Raw genomic sequence first — 20,571 nt, forward strand, 5'->3', positions numbered from 1 at the left:
AAAGCTGAAGTGTCCTGACTTCCATGAAAGCAGTAATTTCAGCTAATTGTCTCACTGAATGTTTTCTCACCCTGACCACATCTAGAGTAAGTGCAATAAAATGAACACCTTCTTTGGCAGTGAATATATAACCTAGGAACCAAATCAGCAGGGAATTCACTTCCACCACTCTCTCGAATTCTGTAAATTATCCAATTTACTAATAATGGAGGTACTGGAGGCACAGGATCAGAACTGGAAAAATGACCTGAAATGCAGGATCCAGTAAACACTGAGACAGAGTCCACTCCTAGCAGTACCATGTTCACAAAACCAAGCAGAATTACTCTTGCTTTACTGAAGTGCAGAATTCTGAAGAGCAGAATTTGTCTCAAGTAATCATGGGAATGCGGGTGGGTAGAAGTTCAATGTAGACAATTAGGTAAAAAGTAATATCTCCCAGAAAAATATCTTACTGTCCTTAAAAAAGATTGCACTTTTAAACCTGCAAGGATTTCAGGGAAAGCACTATTTTAGTCTTTAATTTCTGTTTGTCCGTATTTTTGAACTGCTGGTCCTGCATTGAAGAAAGGCATCCTAAATTACGTTCTAAGAGAAATTCCATACTACTTCATTTTTATTTATTAAGTATACTCCAAAATATTTTGAAATATTTTTAAGCATTTTGATTGATATTTTCTTTTTCTGCAATAAAATACCATGAGAAAAATAGATCTATCCATTGTTCAAAAGGGAAAAGAACAAGTGCCACTCACTACCTCCAGATATTCCAGGAGTATATAACTTTGCATTTAAATGCAACCATCCTTTATAATTGAAAGCAATATAGTCTTGAAGAATACATCCAAAGAGCACTTCTTTCATGGTGTAAAGCAGAGTTCATATGTGGGCTTACTCCTCCTCTCTTCTTGATAGTATAACCCAAACTCGCCCATAGCTCTCATTCTACAAAGAAAACTGAGTAGTACCTCATATTTTGCAAGCCACTTAATCCCAATGAGTTTTTAAAATCCACTTCAAAACAGTGATGGTCACCCTACTGTGCTTTCTGACCTTCAGAGCACCTGAAGGTGCAGTGTAAACTGCTGTGTAAATCCATTTTAAGAATTCTGTGGCATTTGGTAGAAGATGTTCAGCTGGGAAAATCCCTAGCATAACAGCACACAAAAAGTCACGTCAGTCCTCCTCCCAGCATATAGGACATTCAGGGACAGATGACACAGCAAATATTTAATGAAACTAGACTATTCTTCTGCCAATTGTTTTCTTCATGTATTGCTACATATTCCTTCAAAGCAAGACTTTTAATTTTCTAAAGATATTTGCGAGTTATTGTTTTTTTCAAAAGCAGTGTGAAAGCATACTCAAAATTCCTCACAATGACCTATTAAATATTTACACTTACAACTGTCTGTGTCAATTTTTTATTGCTGAGACATGCTATCCACCTTAGCTAACCAGGAACATTTCCTATCTGCTTTTGGGACTGTCTAATTTCTAATAGTCATGTATTTATGACAGAAACTGAACATATAAACAGTCAGATTTGCCTGTTAAAAAACAAAGGTATAGATAGTGCTTCTGTGGATACACTCTTCTGTTGAAGACTAATCTTTTATTACTGTACCTCTTTAGCAATTAAGTATAACCTCCTGTGTCTTTCTATCAAAGAGACCTCAGAAGAAAAACTTAGTGATGATAAAAATTCTAAATATAATATTACAAGATGGTAACACTATCCTCCTAGTTACCATTAGAAAACCTGCTTTCAAGCATTTAATTTTGCCAAACTTGAAGTGTGTCAGCTGAAGTTTTCCATCCTCAAAACCACAAGCATTCAAGCATTTATGAGGAATCCAGGGGGGAATTTTCCTTTTTTTTTTTTTGTGAATTTCCATTTGAAAAGCTTTAGTGCCTGTTTGGAAGGGCAAATTCTCTCTTTCCCCTGAGGGAAAAAGGGGTCAACAAATTCTTGGGTTGTGGAAGAGCTGCACATCTGCAAGGGCTGAACAGATGAAGGTCTCTATTCATCATGGATTGATAATGCTGTGGTCACGGTCAAAACACTTCAAAGGGCTTTTCTGTCCAGGAAAAGTCCTTGATGAAAGTAAACAGAAAGCACCATACAGCTGAGTCTCACTTAATGGAAAGATTCCATTAGATTTGGAAGAAGAGCTCCTCCTGCAGAGATCAAACTAGCCCAGGAATAAGAGGGGTTTGGGGTATATATACTGGCTGACGCGGGACTGAGAGCAGTTAGTCCTAGAAGGTAGGATCTCTAGAAAATGGAAGTCTTTCCCTTTTATTTCAGTCCCATGGAGATTGTGACAACCTCCATGCTTGCAGCAAGCAAGTTTTTCTACGTGTGTCCTCTGCCTTAAGCCTGAGAATGTTACTCTTCTGTTTAAAAAATGTGGTTCCTTAAAAAAACCAGTAATAATTACAGTTCACACCTCCTCAGCAGATGTTTCAACCTCTCTGAAGAGTCAGTCACTAGTAAGTTGCAACCCATGGCTTAGAAACACTTTACCTGCTAATACAGCTATGGACCATGCTGTTCTTCTGTATTTGAATACTGACTCTTTGATGTGGAGTCCAGAGCACACAGATGAGAAAGTAAGGTAACTGAAGGTTGAAAAAGACCATCCTGAGAATCCCTGTGGTGGAAATAAATATTTAAATCTTGCAGAAAATTTGTGAATGTAGTGTACCAGTATGAAGCTGCAGCATAGAAGGTAATGTCTTGGTTAATCTGATTTTGAACTGAACAAGTATTAGAAAGTATTGAAGTGGGTTATTCCACATTTTCTTTGATCATACCAAACCTGATTCTGATATTCAGAGTCCTGCAGGGTATGATCTGGCTGCACTACACTCCTTTAGTTATTTATGAGACCATTGTGTTCTGGAGAATATCTGGATACGATACATACTGATAGTATATGATTTTGCTCAACAAAAAACTGCTAAAGCCTTTACCAAAGAGCATTATGGAAACTAAACAACTTACAGAAATAACTTTATCTATTTATATTAAATATTTTATGCATAAATTAGAGGTGTCTATTAAATATAATATTCTTTCCAGTATTGAAAGTGATCTGACCATACTGATTGTTGTTAAAGTGGGAATGGTAATTTCAGTTTTTCCCTTTTTTTTAAAGAAAACTGATTAATAAATTCTCTTCTGGCAAATTTAACTGAAAAGGTAGCACAATTTTGTAAGCAAAAGAAAAAATCTGTGTTGTTTCACCAGTCACATACATGCTCTCTGTTTTTACCTAGAGTCAACGAACATTGAGAGTGTCTAGTTTTTTAAAAAAAAAAACAGTTGTCTAAAAAAATCTTTTCTAATATCGAGACAAATAAACTAGGAAAAATACAAGACATTAACATTTTTCCCATTATTTTATTCTCATATTACCTTAACATTTCTGAAAATATTTAACAATTATTTAAAAGACAGAAATAATTTCTTCTAAAAAGAAGATATTTGTCACATATTCCCTAATAAATTTACAGAATGTAGCGTAAATAGTAAGCCAGTAAAACTCTGCTTTCAAACAACAGCTATGCTGACTCCAGTAACCCCAAAGAAGTATAACAGAAGGACTCCCATGGCATTTCAGAAAGATATACAGTCCTTCTTTCTTTCAAATTAATTTAAAAATTTTGTCACAGACAGATCAAGCTTTAAAAATGTAACACTTGTTATTTTGCTTGCATTTTCAGTCTAAAGTAGTCTCAGTCTAGCAAAGCACTACAGAATACATCTAACTATAAACATTCAGTAAGTCCTTTGAAAGCCACTTCTGAGGTGATTTGCTAGAATGAAGTCAGAATGAGTAGACTCCTTCTTTTCTTGATCTTCTGTACTTATTATTGCAATAAAGGTAACAGACTGTACAACAGAAAAACTTTGGGAACAGCTTGAGGAACTTGCAGAAAATGAAATCAGAAGAAAATTGTAGTTTAGAGGGAACGTTATGCCACTTGCTTAAGGCCAATTAGCAGTCTTCTTTCTCTCAGCAAGTTGTTATTCTCAGAGTACCACGGCCAAAGCCCCACAGGTTGGCAAGTATCAGGGTAGAAACAACTGGAGTCTACCATCCAAGGTGGCTGTGGTGAGCTGCAGTTCAAAAGAAAAGAACATATGGCTTTAATAAAGATCTTTCCAGTGAGAACAGTTTGCTTTAGAGTAACAAACCAAATGAAGATCATTAAGATATTTCTTTTATGTTAAGATGTCCAGGATTCATTTCCAAAAAAAGGAGCAACTTAACCTATAGACTCTTCTCAACGAAGCTAATCTGAAAATTCCATTTTACTTAGATTTTTCTTTTCCAACTATTTTCAAATTTGTGTCAACATCCGCTAACACATCAACAGTCTGTAAAACTGAAGCATATGTTTAAACCACATAGAAAGTCAAACAGACTTCAATGTGTATGACTCAAGAAGAGAGTATGGAAGAAATAAGAAAGAGCTGGAATAAATGAAAATGGAAAATACTGTGAATTAAATCAGGCATACCAACAAATGCAGTTTTCTAATTTTTATTGGTGTTAAATGTAGAATAAGAATTTCCTTTGCAAGAAAGTATGTTGAAAAACTTCTGTGAAGACGCAAGTCTCGAATACATGCATAAAGAGCCTTCAACTGCATTTAGCTTTCTTTTACCAGTCTCAGATCTTGATTATAAAATAAGAGAAAATACTATTTTCTGCAATTACTTCTACCAACAAGCACTTGAAAACCTGCTGTACCTCAGAAAGGGATGATCTACAAACTGTACCACTTATTTTCCATGAAAATTTCAAGATGCTTAGTCCTTGCATATTAGAATTTACAGTTATTCATACCAGCGATAAAAGTCTGAATAGCAGGAACCAAACATGCATCTCATTCTCCAACCAGTTCATTTAGTTAACTTTGCACATCCTCATTTTTCTTGATTTGTTCTTTCTTTAATGCTTTTAATAATTTGTTTTATTCCTTTGGATGAAGAGCCTCTGTGGTCAATAAGTTATCTTCTTGGGTTTGTATTCCCTCCTTCAACATCTCCAATGATCAATTCTTCTAATCTCTCATAACTCTTATCTCCCAAGACCATGACTGTTGTTCTCTTATTTTCTTCTTTCTCACTCTCATTTATGTAACATAAAAGTATAGACTACCAAAACCTATCAGATTTAATTCCTCCAGCTCTATTTTTTACAGCTATCCAAGACTATTACATATCTCCAAAGACTTCTAGTATCTCCTTATCTACCTCTGTAACTTATTATTGTGTTGTTGTTTAACCCCAGATGGCATCTGAGCATTGTGCAGCTGCTTACCTCCTCCATCCACTCGCAGTGGGATGGGGGAATCAGAAAAGAACAAGTGAGAAAATTCATGGGTTGAGATAAAGATAGTTTAATGGGAAGGAAAAGGAAGAAAAGACATAATGATAAAATAATTATAAGATACAAGTGATTCACAATGCTCACCACTCACTGACCAATGCCTAGCTAGTTCTCAAGCAGATGCACCAGGTCAGCTTTCCCCCAGTTTATATACTGAGCATGACATCTTATGGTATGGAATATCCCTTTGGCCAGTTTGAGCCATCTGCTCTGGCTGTGTCCCCTCCCAACCTTCTCACTGGTGGGGCATGAGCAGCTGAAAAATTCTTGACTTGTTATAAACACTATTTAGCAACAACTAAAACAGTGTGCTATCAACACTATTCTCATACTAAATCTAAAGCACATCAGCTACTAGGAAGAAAAATAACTCTATCACAGCTAAAACCAGGACATATTGTAAAGATGACATATCTATAAAATATCTAAATAATGTATCCTTTCTAAATTTCTGTAGCCATTTATCTTGTGGAAGAAAAACAAAAAAATAAAATGCTTTTATTATTATTTCATGTTATCAAAAGAGAAATGATCTTACCTGAGAAATCAGAGATGAATTCTATTCTATACTGAGGATTCATTATTACAGGAGATAATACAGAAACCTTGTTTAGCTTTCAATTTAAAACAAAATAATTTTAAACAAACTGAAGTTTTACAAGACCCAAGGAGGTCATCTTGTCCATCTTCACGCTCTAGGTGCAACCACTGGAAACATTAGAAGAGTTTAGCTATGGCTTTGTTTGACTAAATGTTGAAAATTTTCAAGAAAATTTCACAACTCATTCCAGTTTTGCACTGCCCTTCCTTAATATCCAACCTGAACCTCAAAAACTGCAATGTGTGGTCAATCCTCCGATCATATTCTCTGACAGTACTGAAACACGGCTTGGCTGCCACCTGCTAAATGTATTTGCTACACTGCTATTACATTCTTCCAGAGTCCTTCTGTTTTCACTAATCAGAAAAAATTATCTTTCTACTCCATTTAACCACCTCCACAATTTTGGCAGCACCATATCAATAATTAGACTGTTAAAACAACACTCATAATCAAAAAATTGCCTAATTATTAAAGAAATATTTTATAAAAAAATAGAGTTTTCAATGGGCTTAATGAGTCATTAGCATTCTGAGTTCTTTAAATATTGGTGTGGATTTTTTTCCTTCTCAGACTCAGGTCCCCTTGGGTTACATCTAGACATTATATGGGTTAATGTAAACTAGCTCTGCTCTAGTCCAATGGATTGAAAGTCTGTGAGCACACTGAGTGCATCCCTGGAGTTCATTTTCTGGTTTGGTTTTATGAGAGACAAGCCCAAAATGCATTCTCACAAACCATACAGCAGTGAGAAGTGAAGGGGGATAAATAGGGATAACTTGTTGAATCACTTCAAAAGCACATTTCTGCTCTTGAATCTTGCATTGGTTTCACAACTAGCAACAATCAAGAGCAACAGTAAAAGGAGACACTGTGGAAATGGCTTTTATTATATTTTTCCTGTTCAGAAAGTGGTGCCTAAGGCAATGCTTTTATTTGGAGCAGAAGAATAGATAAACTGGAGCAAAGAGCTGGAGCTATGGTCTGTCTTGGTATCTTCAGAAGTGCTATAAACAAATACCTATGAAAGAGTGAGATAGTCTTTCCTAGGGAGTCTAACCTAGTGCTAGGTTAACGGTTATACTCCATGAATTTAAGGGTCTTTTCCAAACAAAATGACTCTATGGTTCTATGACTTTCTGAAACAAATACATTTTCTACATATTTACTGATGTAGTCAAGGGTTGACTCCGGTGACCACCCTCAGCATGAAACAGTCATTCCTAGCATCTAAAATCTGATCTCTTCATTCATCCTGATATGGAAGAGTAATGGACCTTCCTGCCCTCACTGATCTATCATAACACAGACAGTGTTGCCATCCTGGCCTTGTTTTTAGGGTATAAATTCACTGCTGTATTCTTCCTATACAGGACTGGAATTTCAGTCTCTACAGGACTCATTACTTGTTGAGGTTTATTAATTTGTCTCTCTTCTATGCTGTCATTAACATAAAGCATATCTCCACTGCTAGCAAGATGTGGTCTGTGTTCCCTGTACACTTTGCAATCATGTACTGGAGTGCCTCACTGATTACCCTTCTTCCATCAAATTTGTGATAAGCCTAACAGATCATCCAGGCTGCTTTTGCCCAGTGCTGACCACTCTGTTTTCCCATTTTATTTCTTATTATCTGTGCAAATGTATCAGTAGTTCTTTTTTTGGAAGCCTTTTTCTACCTGACTATTTTTAGCCTCTGACATACCTGTGATGCTACAGAAATTCTGCATCTTGATCTTTTCCAGAAGTGTCATCCCAAACTCGACCTTCAGTTTTAAAACCTTAGTTCCATTATGACTCAGATTGAATTAATCTTTTCTGGATATATGTTCCTGGAACGTCCTGGTGAGTTTCCCTAATGTATCATATTTTTAAATGCATTACCCACTTCAGCACCTGCATCTCTTTGTTGTCAGACTTCAGTAAATATTATTTATGTGCTCAATAAAAGCAAAATTCTCATCTGTATTTAACATGACGTTTTTATAGGCAACTAAAACTAGTAACTCCCAGCAACTCTTTTGATGTGTTAAAATTCCTTGACCAAAATATAATATATCAATCTTAAATCCATCTTAATGCTTCTATACTAATATTCCAAAATCTTTTTCACGTATATATGATATTGATGAAGAAAACCTGAAGGAATAAGCCACCCCAAATAAATGCAAACTCCTATAATGGATCTGATTTGTTTGACTTAGTCTTCTCAAACATAGGTAGAAATCTGTGTAAGTATATAATAATCTTCAAGCAGCAAGACAAAAAAAAAAAAACAAACAACAAATTAAAGACCCTAATCTAAAAGAATATAATCTACTTCATAGTCTTCTGCCACTAGAGCTAATGAAGAAACAAATACATGAGAGAAGGTAGTTATATCTTTATGCCACTCCCCATAGAAATGCAAATGCTTTGAGTATAAATGTGATGCAGGACAGGGTTTTAGGGAAAGCTCTGTATATTTTCCAGCTTTAAGATACAAGCCAATGCTTGTTAAGTCCAACAAATTTTGTTTTAAGTTTCCTCTAACTTCAAGGGGCTTTAAATAATATCTTAAAACTGGAACAACACACTAATTTAGCTACTCTTTACAACTCACAGCAATCCAAAGAATCTCTTTTCACTACTTGCTGCTATACTCTTAGTGACAACATAAACAGGCCCCCAAATGCTGTTTTTCTTTTAAAAGTCCATATTAAATATTTCCATTCCAGAAAGCATGCCAGTTTGGCAGTAGACTCTCATGTGTGAAGAACACTAGGACAAAGTGTTATTTGACAGGAGAACTACTGGGAAGGTGTCTCAAACAAAATTTATACCATGAACCTAAATAAATTATTTTCTCCTTTCTTTAGTGTGATCTTTGCTCACTACATATGTTGCCTTTCTCCAAACTTTTCAATTTTTAATGACATCATTATATTAGCTTGGGCTTTACAACATCATACCTGTTTTTATGTCAAAAACTATTATTAATTTTGTTGTTGATTTCACTAGAAGCAGAAAGATGAAGAGTAAAAGAATAGTCACTTTAAAACGTCCAGACACCTTTGCAGTAAAAAATGAACTTAGGAAAGGACTCAATAAACACAGTTGCATTCTTTTACCAATCTTACCTTAATTAGAGGTATCATGCTAATCACCTAACACTATTTCAATTTTATTTCTGTCACAAATAAAATACATTCTATTCCTATGCCTCATTACAATTGTTAATTCTTCTTTCAATTTTTTCTTTCAATTACATCATCAATAAGAAATTAAGAACATACCATGAACATTTCCTCTTCTATTATAACCTTGCTTTACTGCCCTATTGGTAAAATCATGCCATACATTAACAATGCATGTTTATATGGGCATTTATGTTCATATCCATACATACACAGACTTTATGTTTACTTTCTTCAAACTTTAAAAGTAGTTTTATGTACTGATTGTGTTTCAGATAAAGAATACCTCAGAGCCTTTCTTACTGAACCCACAAAGGTTCAGGAAGCTGCATTTAAACAAGAGTGCTATGTTAGTATTACCATGTCTTTATAAATACACATCAATTAACATATACAAACACACAACACAATTTAAAATACAGCTGGCTTGCCTCAGGATATTACACTGAAGAAATCTAAAATGTCTTACTTTGCTGGTTCATGTACATAAAAATAGTATAAGGAATAAACTTATCCATTGTTAGAGTAACTCAACCTAAACCTACAATTGGTTCTAAATCTACAGTATCTAAACAGCCTGTAAGATGTTTATCCCCACATTTGGGATTCCCTTGGAGAGTTCATACTCAGAGTCAGCGTTTCTTTGCTTTCTGACAAAAAAGCTGAAAAATTTCCATATTCCTGCATGAAGCCCTGCTCCCACTGGAGTTGAGAGGAAAGTCACCAGCAACTACAAAGAGCTGGAAATAACCTCTAGGAGTTTGTGGTTTATACCACCAACAATGATTACCACTTCTGCTTTAGGTATTCATATTGACTGCTACATCTGTTTTGTAGTCACAAAAAGAGACTTACAGAACTTAAAAATCCTGAGGAGATTGAGATGTGGAATAGGAATGCTACAAAAATATTTTGAATTGTAAGAACAATGAAAGTCTTAGGAACAGATTCTCTTTGCTGACCAGATTTTAAACTGGATAATTCTACTGGCTTGCATGTTTTAACTTCACTTTTCCATTGTTTTGACTGACATATTTGTCAGTTACATCTCAGTTGCAAATAGTCCTTCTACCACAAAATTTGACCATGCAACTAATTCTTTAGATGGTGTAGTGGGTTGACCCTGGCCAGATGCCAGGTACCCACTAAAGCCACTCTCTCGCTCTCCCTCTGCAGCTGGACAGAGGAGAGAAAAAAACCAGTTAAGGATTCATGAGTTGAGAGAAAACTGGGAGAGGTCACTTACTGATCACCTTCACAGGCAAAATGGACTCAAAGTGGGGATAGTACTTAAATTTATTACTAACAGGATAAGAGCAAAGGAGTGAGAAATAAAATAATCTTAAAAGCACCTTCCCACCACCCCTCCTTCCTTCCATGTTTTCCTCCTCCCTCCCAGTGGTGCAGGGGGATAGGGAATGGAAGTTATGGTCAGTTGTTGCTTCTGCTGCTGCTGCTCAGGGAGAGGAGTCCTTCCCCTGCTCTCTTGGGGTCCCTCCCACGGGAGACAGTCCTTGTTGGACCTCTCCGGCATGAGTCCATCCCTCGGATGGAAGCAGTTTTCTTCCCAAACTGCTGTCCTGTGGGTCACTCCTCCATGGGGTGCAGTCCTTCATGAATGAGCTGTACCAACATGGATCCCCCACAGCGGCCACAAGTCCCACCCAGGAAAACCTGCTCCAGCGTGGGCTCCCCTCTCCATGGGCTGCAGGTCTCCGGCAGGACCCTGCTCCATCTTGGGTTTCCCACGGGGTCACAGACTCCTTCGTGCATCCACCTGCTCCGGCATGGGCTCCTCCATGGGTTGCAGGTGGGTCTCTGCACCCCGATGGTCCTCCATGGGCTGCAGGGGCACAGCTGCTCCACCATGGTCTGCATCACAGGCTGCAGGAGCCACAGCTCTGGCGCCTGGAGCACCTCCTGCCCCTCCTTCTGCACTGACCTTGGTGCTTTGTTGTTCACATGTTCTCGCTCCGCTCTTCCCTGGCTGGAATTCTTTCTGTGCAACAACCTTCTATTCTTAAATATGTTATCACAGAGGCATTACTATCACTCCTGATTGGCTTGGTCTTGGTCAGTGGCAGGAAGCCCGTCCTGGAGCTGGCTGGCATTGGCTCCATCAGACATGGGAAGCTTCTTGCAGCTTCTAACAGAAGCCATCTGTGTAGCTGTCTCCTCATTACCAAAACCTAGCCACAGAAACCCACTACAGCTCTCCATAAAACACCACAAGGAAAGGTACACACCTCAGAATGGAATCCATAAGAGCAGCATGCTGAGTAGGGAGCTATTTGCCAACACATCCAACAAAGAAATGATGAAATCAGAGGTATGCCTTCCATCCTTTCCCAGGATTTGGCTCCTTACCATGAACTAGGCAGTGGGAAGCTACCTCCACTCAGGATTCACAGTCTAGAACACTTTCCTTAAAATGGTTGTTTATGGCCTGCATTGTTGTAACTATTGGCTGAATACTGCAATTCACAAGGGATTTTTTTTTTAGTTTCTGAATATTTTATTCAATATTCACTTCAGAGATACAGAGATATAGAGATATAGATATACAAAGGTACTCCAAACAGCAAACTCTTTTAGACAAGGACCTCCACAATTTTGGGTACTATCAAAAAATTGATACCATGTAAGAGAAACTCATGCTAGGAAGGGAAACTCCAGTATGTGTTATGGCATGTGGCTGCAGTTATGGGCAGGAGTTGGCAGAGTCGTTCATCTCCAGATGAACTAAATAATAACCTGCACTGACATTTCCCCACAAAGTGAGTATAGGACATGGAATGAAAAGAACATTCTAGATGAAGAAATGTTGATCTGTTTCATGTATCATCAAGATCCATTCTGCAATTAAAAGTTTCTCTGTCCCTGCTCTTCCAATTAGAAATTGTTCCAGGTCCCCACTCATTTGACTATTAGGCAGGAAAATAGAAAAGAGGTTTTCAGTTTTTCCATGATTGTAGTTTCTAAGGAATACTTTTTGAAAGTTTCATGGATGGAATAAGGATTCTACTAAGAATTCCACATTCTACAATATTTCACTATTTCATGATTTCAGGCAATTCTCCCTTCCGTATAGTTCCGTAGCTCAAGTTCTGTACAGCAGACACAAATTAGCACAGATCAGAGGACAGTTGCTTATCTGGTTGCTCATTTTTTCAGCCACATATCCAGACATATCTCTCACCTATTCCACTTTAAATGTGTGGCACTGTAATAAAGCAGTTGTCATAATTACAGCATATTGAAGGCCATCTTGGAGCAGTCAGGTTATTGTCAGTTTGCCCAGAGAGATTGTGGAGTCTCCATTCTTGAAGATATCCAAAAGCTGACTGGTCATGGGCCTGACCAACCTGCTGAGCAGGTCCTGCTTGAGCAAGGGTGTTGGACTGGATGACCTCCACCAATCTCTTCCAACCTCAACCATTCTGTAATTCTGTGATACTAGACTGGTGAAGCAGGGATCTGAAGATACTGCATGATGAACAACAACAAAGAGTGCAATGCAGTACAGTACATTATTTGCCTCAATCATTATTATATAAGAAAGAAGGTGCCAAGATTAGTCAAACATCAGTAGAATTAAGTGAAATCCATTTAAATTTTCAAAAATTAAAATATATAATTGGTGGTATTTTTAATACATTTTTAATGCAGAAAACACTTTTACTATATTCTTACAATAGTAATTTTTGATAGTCTGCAAAATACACTTGGAACTCACATGGCTGGACAAATGATCAGGAATGTTTTCCAGATCATTTGCTTTAATGATGGGTTTGAAACAACTTAAATGTAATCTCAGACATTCTTCAAAAGCCTGCCACAATCTCTGAGGCTACTAATGTTTGCATGACATCATTTTCCTTACAATCCTGTGTCTTCACTCAGTAACTAAAAAACTGAGGGAAACATGAAAAAGAGTTTTACTAGGGTCCTACTCAGGTGTATAATTTCAAATTCCACTTCAAAATCTGGACATTAGCTCACAGCAAAATACACTAAAAAAACAAAATTCTTTCATGCAAACCTAGCCACACAAGCATAGTTAGGCAGTCCCTTTCAAAGTAGTAGTTTTATACCCCTAATTATCCTTGAACCACCAGAGAAATGGATTTTCCTTCCTAAAACTGAAGTTCGTATCAGAATTTAACAGGCCCACGTTTCTTCTTTTATTAGTCCACACTCACATTTACTTAGAGTATAATGCTTTTTTTTCCCCAAAAAGCCAGATATTCTCATGCAATTTCCATATTTAAAATAGTCAATTCATCATGTATCACAAAAGACAGACAACTATCCAAAGAGTAAACCTTCTGTATGAAGGTACTTCTATTACTTCTTGCATTCAACATTCTCAAAGCAAAAAGCAAGAGTAAAAGGAAATTTTCAACATGTTTCATCTTGAAAACTTCATTTCTATCCCCATATGGTATTTACAAAATTTCTCCAAGTGGCATAAAGTCTGTACAAAAGCTTTAAGAAAGAGCAACATTTTTTTTTTCCAAGTAGTGTTAAGTGCTGACCACATATGCAAAAAGCAGCATTATGAAGTCATTTGTGCCTGGCAGATCTAGACCCAATAGCAAATAACTGCAAATGGATGTATTTCTTCAGGGTACCTAAATATACAGTTCAAATCGTCACAATAATTTAAAAGATCTTAAAATATAAAAAGACCTCTTATTCATAGAAAATCTCTCAGATTGGTTGTTTAAAAGAAAGGGGTATAAAAGCGGACAGATCATAAAAAAATTTAGCAATTACCACAGTGGCTGGAGAAAACCTAAATTCTGCTGCATTTTAGTTTAATTCTGGGTTAACAATTTAAATAAAGAAAAGAAACAATTATTAGTTACTGATCTTCTTATATGTTTATACCAAAAAAATTGCTGAGACATAGTAAGTCTGTTTAAATATATATTGTTTTTCTAAAAATACAATAAATGTAATTTTTAAAATACATTAAATTAATGGAAATGTTAAAAAAAATCAGTTCTGCTCTACTCTACAAAATGCAGTATGATCTTTTTATGTGAGTTAAATTTTCTAAAGCCTCTCTATATTTACTAATGACTTTTAGGCAGACTAATACCCATATATTTTGAAATTTATTAAAGTTAATGTACATAGATTAAATAAAAATAATTTCAGATGTCTGTGGATCTGGCCTAAAATGGTTGAAAATAAGGAAATTTATATTTACATCTTCCATAATATTTGTATGTAACAAAGTTTAACTTGAAATTAAAATATAACCTTATACATGAACTGCAGAATTGTACCTTCCTGACCAAGGTAATGGAAATGTGATTTCATAAAAAATCATTGCACTAGTACTATATTATCATTTTCCCAAAGAATGAAACATGTTCCACTGTGTCAAAAATACGTCTGCAAAATAATTTATTTTTTAAATCATGTTTTAATTTATTTTCTATCATATCATTGGTAAGTATGTAGATTCCTATATATATTTTTTACTATCACCATACAAATATGAAAGGACCTAAATATGCACCCTGATAAATATTCCCTCTAGCTAGCAACACAGTGAACACACAATTTCAATAATATTCTAATTTTCAGAGTACGGAATACTGACCAATTTCTGTTAACTTTTCAAAATTGGTAATATGGAGAAATATTCTCCAGGAAAAAATGCAACACCAAATTGCAATTTGGAGCAAAATCAATTACTAAAATAATATACACTCACAAAATACTCAGAACACTGAAGACTAACCAGAGTTAGTTTCCTGGAACTTCTTAGCTCACAAAAGAAAAACAGTAGAGAAATTAGATTAATAGCTTTCTTATAATGTGTTTTTCCTAAGTGTATGATTTGTACAGCCAAATGAGAAGTTTAAATGTAGCATGTCAAATAACAAGTTCATTCAGTGTGCTGTACCTCAAATATACATATAAAAACATTTGCATTAAGTAATTGGGGGGGGGAGGAGGAGGATTGGTTAGACTGAATACATTATGTTTAAACCCAAGCTTTAAAACGACTGTAAGTCTTATAAGGAGCAGTCTTCCATTTATATCATCACAGAAACAAAAACAAAGAACTTTCAAGGTATGAAATTTAGGGCATGTCTGTACTGTGAAATGGACCGTGGTGTGGTTATCCTTGAGTCAACAGGGAATCAAGGCAATATGTCCAAATGGTTTAGCACAGTGCTATGCAGTCTTACTTGTGTGAGCTCATTGCCTGTGGCTACAGGCAATGTAGCCACATTAGTTTGGTGCAACCTTGTGAGTTAGTAAGGATGGCAAGAGTCATTAGCTCATCTACAGTGCTGGAATAAAACAGTTTAACCATCCCAGGCCACAAACTGGCTTGTCAGAATTCCACTGATGAGTTTAAGTCTGGTGTGACTACAACAAGGCTGGATCCCTCATGCACACCTACATACATATCACAGAATCACGGAATCACAGCATAGGTAAGGTTTGAAGGGACCACTGTGGGTCACCTGGTCCAACCTCCCTGCTCAAGCAGGGTCATCCTAGAGCATATGGCACAGGATTGTGTACAGACAGTTCTGGAATATTTCCAGAGAGGGAGACTCCACAACCTCTCTGGGCAATCTCTTCCAGTGTTTGGTCACCCACATAGTAAAGAAGTTCTTTCTCATATTCACATGGAACTTCCTGTGCATAAGTTTCTGGCCGCTGCCTTTTGTCCTATTGATTGGTACCACTGAGAAAAGCCTGATTCCAGTCTCTTGACACCCTCCCTTCAGATACCTATAGATATTGGTGATGTCCCCTCTCAGTCATCTCTTCTCAAGACTGAACAGGCCCAGCTCCCTCAGCCTGTCTTTGTAAGAGAGATGCTCCAGTCCCTTAATTATCTTTGAAGCCCTCCATTGGAACTGCTCCAGGAGCTCCATGTCTCTTGTACTGAGGACCTCAGAACTGGACACAGCACTCCAGATGTGGCCTCACCAGGGCTAAGTAGAGGGGCAGGATCACTTCCCTTGACCTGTTGGCAATGCTTTTCCTAATGCACCCCAGGATACCATTGGCATTCTTGACCACAAGAAAACACTACTGGCTTGTGGACAGCTTGTTGTCCACCAGGACCCCCAGGGCTTTCTCCACAGAGCTGTTTTCCAGCAGGTCATCCCCAAGCCTTTACTGATGCATGGGGTTATTTCTCCCCAGGTGAAGGATCCTGCATTTGCTTTTGTTAAAGTTCAGATGGTTTCTCTGTGCCCATCTCTCCAACCTGATGAGGTCCCTCTGAAGGGCTGCACAGCTCTCTGGGGTATCGGCCACTCCTCCCAGCTTTGTGCCACATCAAACTTGCCGAGGAGGCATCTGCCTCTTCATTCAAGTCATTGATGGATGGGTTAAACAATACTGGGCCCAGTACCAAACTTGAAGGACACCACTAGTGACAGACCTTCAGCAAGAGACTGTGGCACTGATTACGACCCTCTGGCATCTTCTGTTCAGCCAGATCTCAATCTGCCGCACTGTCCACTCATCCAGTCCCCACTTCCTGAGTCTGCCTGTGAGGATGTTGTGAGATATGGTGCCAAAAGCCTTGCCGAAGTCGAGGTAGACAATATCCCTTCATCCATCCAGGCATTTGTTTCTTCACAGAAGACCATGAGGTTGGTCAAGCATGATTTATCTTTTGTGAATCCATGCTGACTACTCTTGATCATATTCTTGTTGTGTATATGGAGAGAGATGGCCTCTAGAAAAAGGCATTTCATCACCTTTCCAAGAATTGAGGTGAGGTTGCCTGGACAGTAGTTCACTGGGTCATCCTTCTTGCCATTTTTGAAAACGGTGACATTTGCTTTCTTCCAGTTGTCAGGCACCTATCCTGATTGTCGCATCTCAAACTCATGTCGCATCTCATGAGCAGCCTTGCTTATGGTGTCTGCAGTTCTCTCAGCACTCACCAATGCATCCAGTTAGGGCCCGTGGACTCAGCTGCACGTTAAGTTTGCCTAGGTGTTCTCTAACCCAATCCTCCTTGATGAAGGAAAAGTCTTCCTTCCAACATTCCTTTACCCTGGACTCCTTGGTCAAGAGGGGTGGGGCTGGGCTGCCTCTGCTCTAGTATTGAGGATAAAGGGAAGCCATGTCCACTGCACTACATATTTTCAGGTTCCCTTACATTATTAATTATGCACCAAGTAAATTTGCTTTAACCCTCAGAGTTATACAATATTCCTTGGAACATATTTATAAAGTTTGTCTGGAAGATTCATTCCAATCCATTAAACAAGTCTGTCACCAAAGTTCAAGACTGCACTGGTAAGCAGAGCAGGTCCTGAAGTCACGACTTATCTCTACCATGCGTGGGAAGCAATTTTCTTGGAAACATGCTGCCTTGCTTTCCTTTGTATTTACTAAAGGAAAACAGCTTGGAAAATTAGAAACAAAACAAAGTGTATTCAAGCCTCAAATAATGACAAAAGATAGATCCAACGGGGAGCATTAAATTGGTTCTGAAGCAGAAAAGTTGGCATCTTCCTACAGGGGGTCCTGTTAGCAGAAGATCTAGCAATATAGGAAAAATATCAAAAGGTCGATTATGCGACTTCTAGGAGAAGATAAAGAAGTCAACAGCGAAAGAAAAATTACAGAATTAAAATGTCCACTCAAGCAACATAAACCAAAACCCAGTAACTAATATAGAACATGAACATACTGAATAAAACTAAAGCACTACATCAGAAGAACTTTACCTCTGTGGAATAGTTAAGAAGAGAGGTAGTACATTCTCTAAGAGTTTCAAACAGTAAATAATGAAAAATTAGGAAAGTGTCCCAAGGTATTGCAGAGGCTATAAAAGCCTGGGATCTTGTTACTGCTGAGGTTTGTGGGTCAGTTTTTAATTTTATCCTTATACATCTAAGTCCATCAAGTTAATTAGCAGATACAGAGATGTGCATGAAAACTTAGGGAAATCAGTTGCACCCACCTGTGTGAAATACTTGCACAGAAAATAATTACAAAAATCTTTCTTCAGATTTTCAAGATGTTAACATTTTCTTGAATAAGTTCTGAAAAAAAACCCTTTCCGCAACAAGCTATGTTAGTTTCCGTATTTGGGTTCCTAATTTATTATGTTATATAACATCATGACTGTGGCTCTAAGTACTACTCCAGTAGACTTTGCTACTATTTGTTATTTCATGACAGCCTCCAGACACAGCACTGCTCCAAATGAAACAGAGGGCTGTTTCCACTAATGCCAATCAGAGAAAGGTCTATAGTTTCAATCCTGTACTTTGAGCACACAAACACAAAACAACTTGTATTTTGAAATCACTGTCAAACTAAGTACAACTACAATGACAAACCTTTAAACAAAGTTCCCTATTTAGAAAGAGATCCTGTCCCCAAATATCAAGATTTTTCACCATACTGTATAATGTCCTATTTAGGCTAATCAAACCTCAAGTTCTTGGCCTAAAAAGCAGACTCCACAGCCAAATAAAATAGCACTGTGGATCAGTCTATAAACACTTGATGAAAAATTGTCAAACCCAGAGTTTTCAATCCTGTGAGTATATTGTATATAATAAAGGATTGAAATTCCTTGTATAATTAATTAAGCTATTTTCCAGTTTTTCTATAATTTTAACAGGTATTGGAAAGTGGCTCTGGTATAAATTAATAATATGCTATATCTTTTAAAAATAAAATACTTACTAAAACAATTTAAAAATATATTTTTTAAAGTTATAAGTCTGGAAAATTGGATCTACTCAGAAAAGTATGTGTGACACTACAACTACAGTCCATCTTTATGTTCAGTGATCCAGAAAATGCTCTTCATACTACATGCAAATAATAACAAGATAATCGACTGCTGCATAACACAAATCTCCCATATTGCTATCAGAGCAAACTTTATTTGTTTAATTGTTGTTTATTATTATTATTGTTGATGATGTTAATAACAATATAAATAATTTTAATAATGTAATAATAATATAATTATTTCTTATTCTCGGTGAAGTGTATTACATTTCTAATGTCACTATCTTGCAAGTACAAGTCATATCCCTTTTTTATTCACTTCATTTTTTTTTTTTAGTATTTTTTCATTACTCTTTCTTGTTTTGAGAAATTTTTACCTTATGCAAATAAATGTCAGTTCTATCCTTTAGTGCAACTTTAAAGCTTTGCACTAAAATGGTGTGAACAAACAGTTATTCTTTTTCTGTCTTTCCTTCTGGATTTTGTTCTACTTCTGTTTCTCTTTTATTATGCTTGGTGAGTTTAATTGTATACAATTATTTTACATAATGTTTTAGCACTCTGATGTGATAAATTGATAATACTTCTTTTAAAGATTAAGTTTTACTCAAATCACTGTCAAATATATTCCAATATATTCCAAAGAACATGCTTGTGATCTAGATATATTTTTCTCTGTAGTTTTTCCTGAGTAAGACCTCTCCTTTAAGTCATACACAGATAAGAAACAGGGGTAAATCTTATTACATTTTTACCCAGTAGATGTATTTCCTTCAGGAACAAAAGAATTTGCAAATGGAAACAATCTTTTCTTCATTTTTTAAAGTGCCAGTACAAAGTCAAGAACATTAAACTGTCAAGGTCTGAAAGGCATGAACAGTGCTAATGCCTCACCTTTTAAAGCTACTTTTTGAATAAACATAAGCAATCATAATAATAATATGTTCCATATAAATGTAAGGTAGGATGGTGCAATTAGCCTTCTAAGAATCTAGTATTTCAATTCATATGGGAGAATATAAAGTTTAACTATTTTGGCATGTAAATATCTAAACATTAATGCTATAAGCTAACATGAGTAAAAATTGTATCCATAAAGCAAATCTTTTCCCTTGGTTGTTTTTACAGTTGAAAAAGTCAGAACTTAAAGGTGTTGTGAGACTGATGGATCACTTTGAAAGAGCATATCCTTGAGGTGCCATCATTCCTATGAAATTTAGTCCATAAAGAATACTATATTGCCCTACACAGCTAATAAAGAAACTTTTTTAAGAGACTCAAACTGATGTCAGTTAGAATTGAGAGGAAAGCGCTATAAAGACCTTTAAAGAAAATTCTACTCCATCCTCTTCCCCAAAAGCATGAGTTTCACAGCACTTTGCATGAAGATATGTATTACCAAAAAAGATTAAATAAAGAACCTTTGTAGAGATTTCTGCACATTCTACAAAACGTTATCTCTTCTACATTTATGAGTACAGATCTCAAAGACAAGTTCTACTGGAGATATCAGGAATTGAAATAGAAATATCCCTGCCCTAATGATAGAATAAGTTTGTTTGGTATGTATACAGATCCAGGGGCGATCTGGCTAACTGTGCTGCTTCAGCTGAGCAGATGAACTGAAAAGGTC

General features: G+C 36.7%; 1 protein-coding gene across 1 annotated transcript in view; it reads right to left on the bottom strand.

Moving 5' to 3' along the window:
• Window positions 1–3,825: 3,825 nt before the first annotated feature.
• Window positions 3,826–20,571, bottom strand: part of WDR27 (WD repeat domain 27) — a 94,529-nt gene continuing 77,783 nt past the window's right edge. The window contains 1 exon segment of the mRNA XM_018077463.2: window positions 3,826–4,129. Within this exon segment, the coding sequence (XP_017932952.2) occupies window positions 3,985–4,129 (145 nt within the window). The 3' untranslated portion in view covers window positions 3,826–3,984.

Source organism: Manacus vitellinus, unplaced genomic scaffold (genome assembly GCF_001715985.3).
Source record: "Manacus vitellinus isolate BGI_N305 unplaced genomic scaffold, ASM171598v3 scaffold_37_pilon, whole genome shotgun sequence".
In the NCBI taxonomy this organism is placed as follows: Eukaryota; Metazoa; Chordata; class Aves; order Passeriformes; family Pipridae; genus Manacus; species Manacus vitellinus.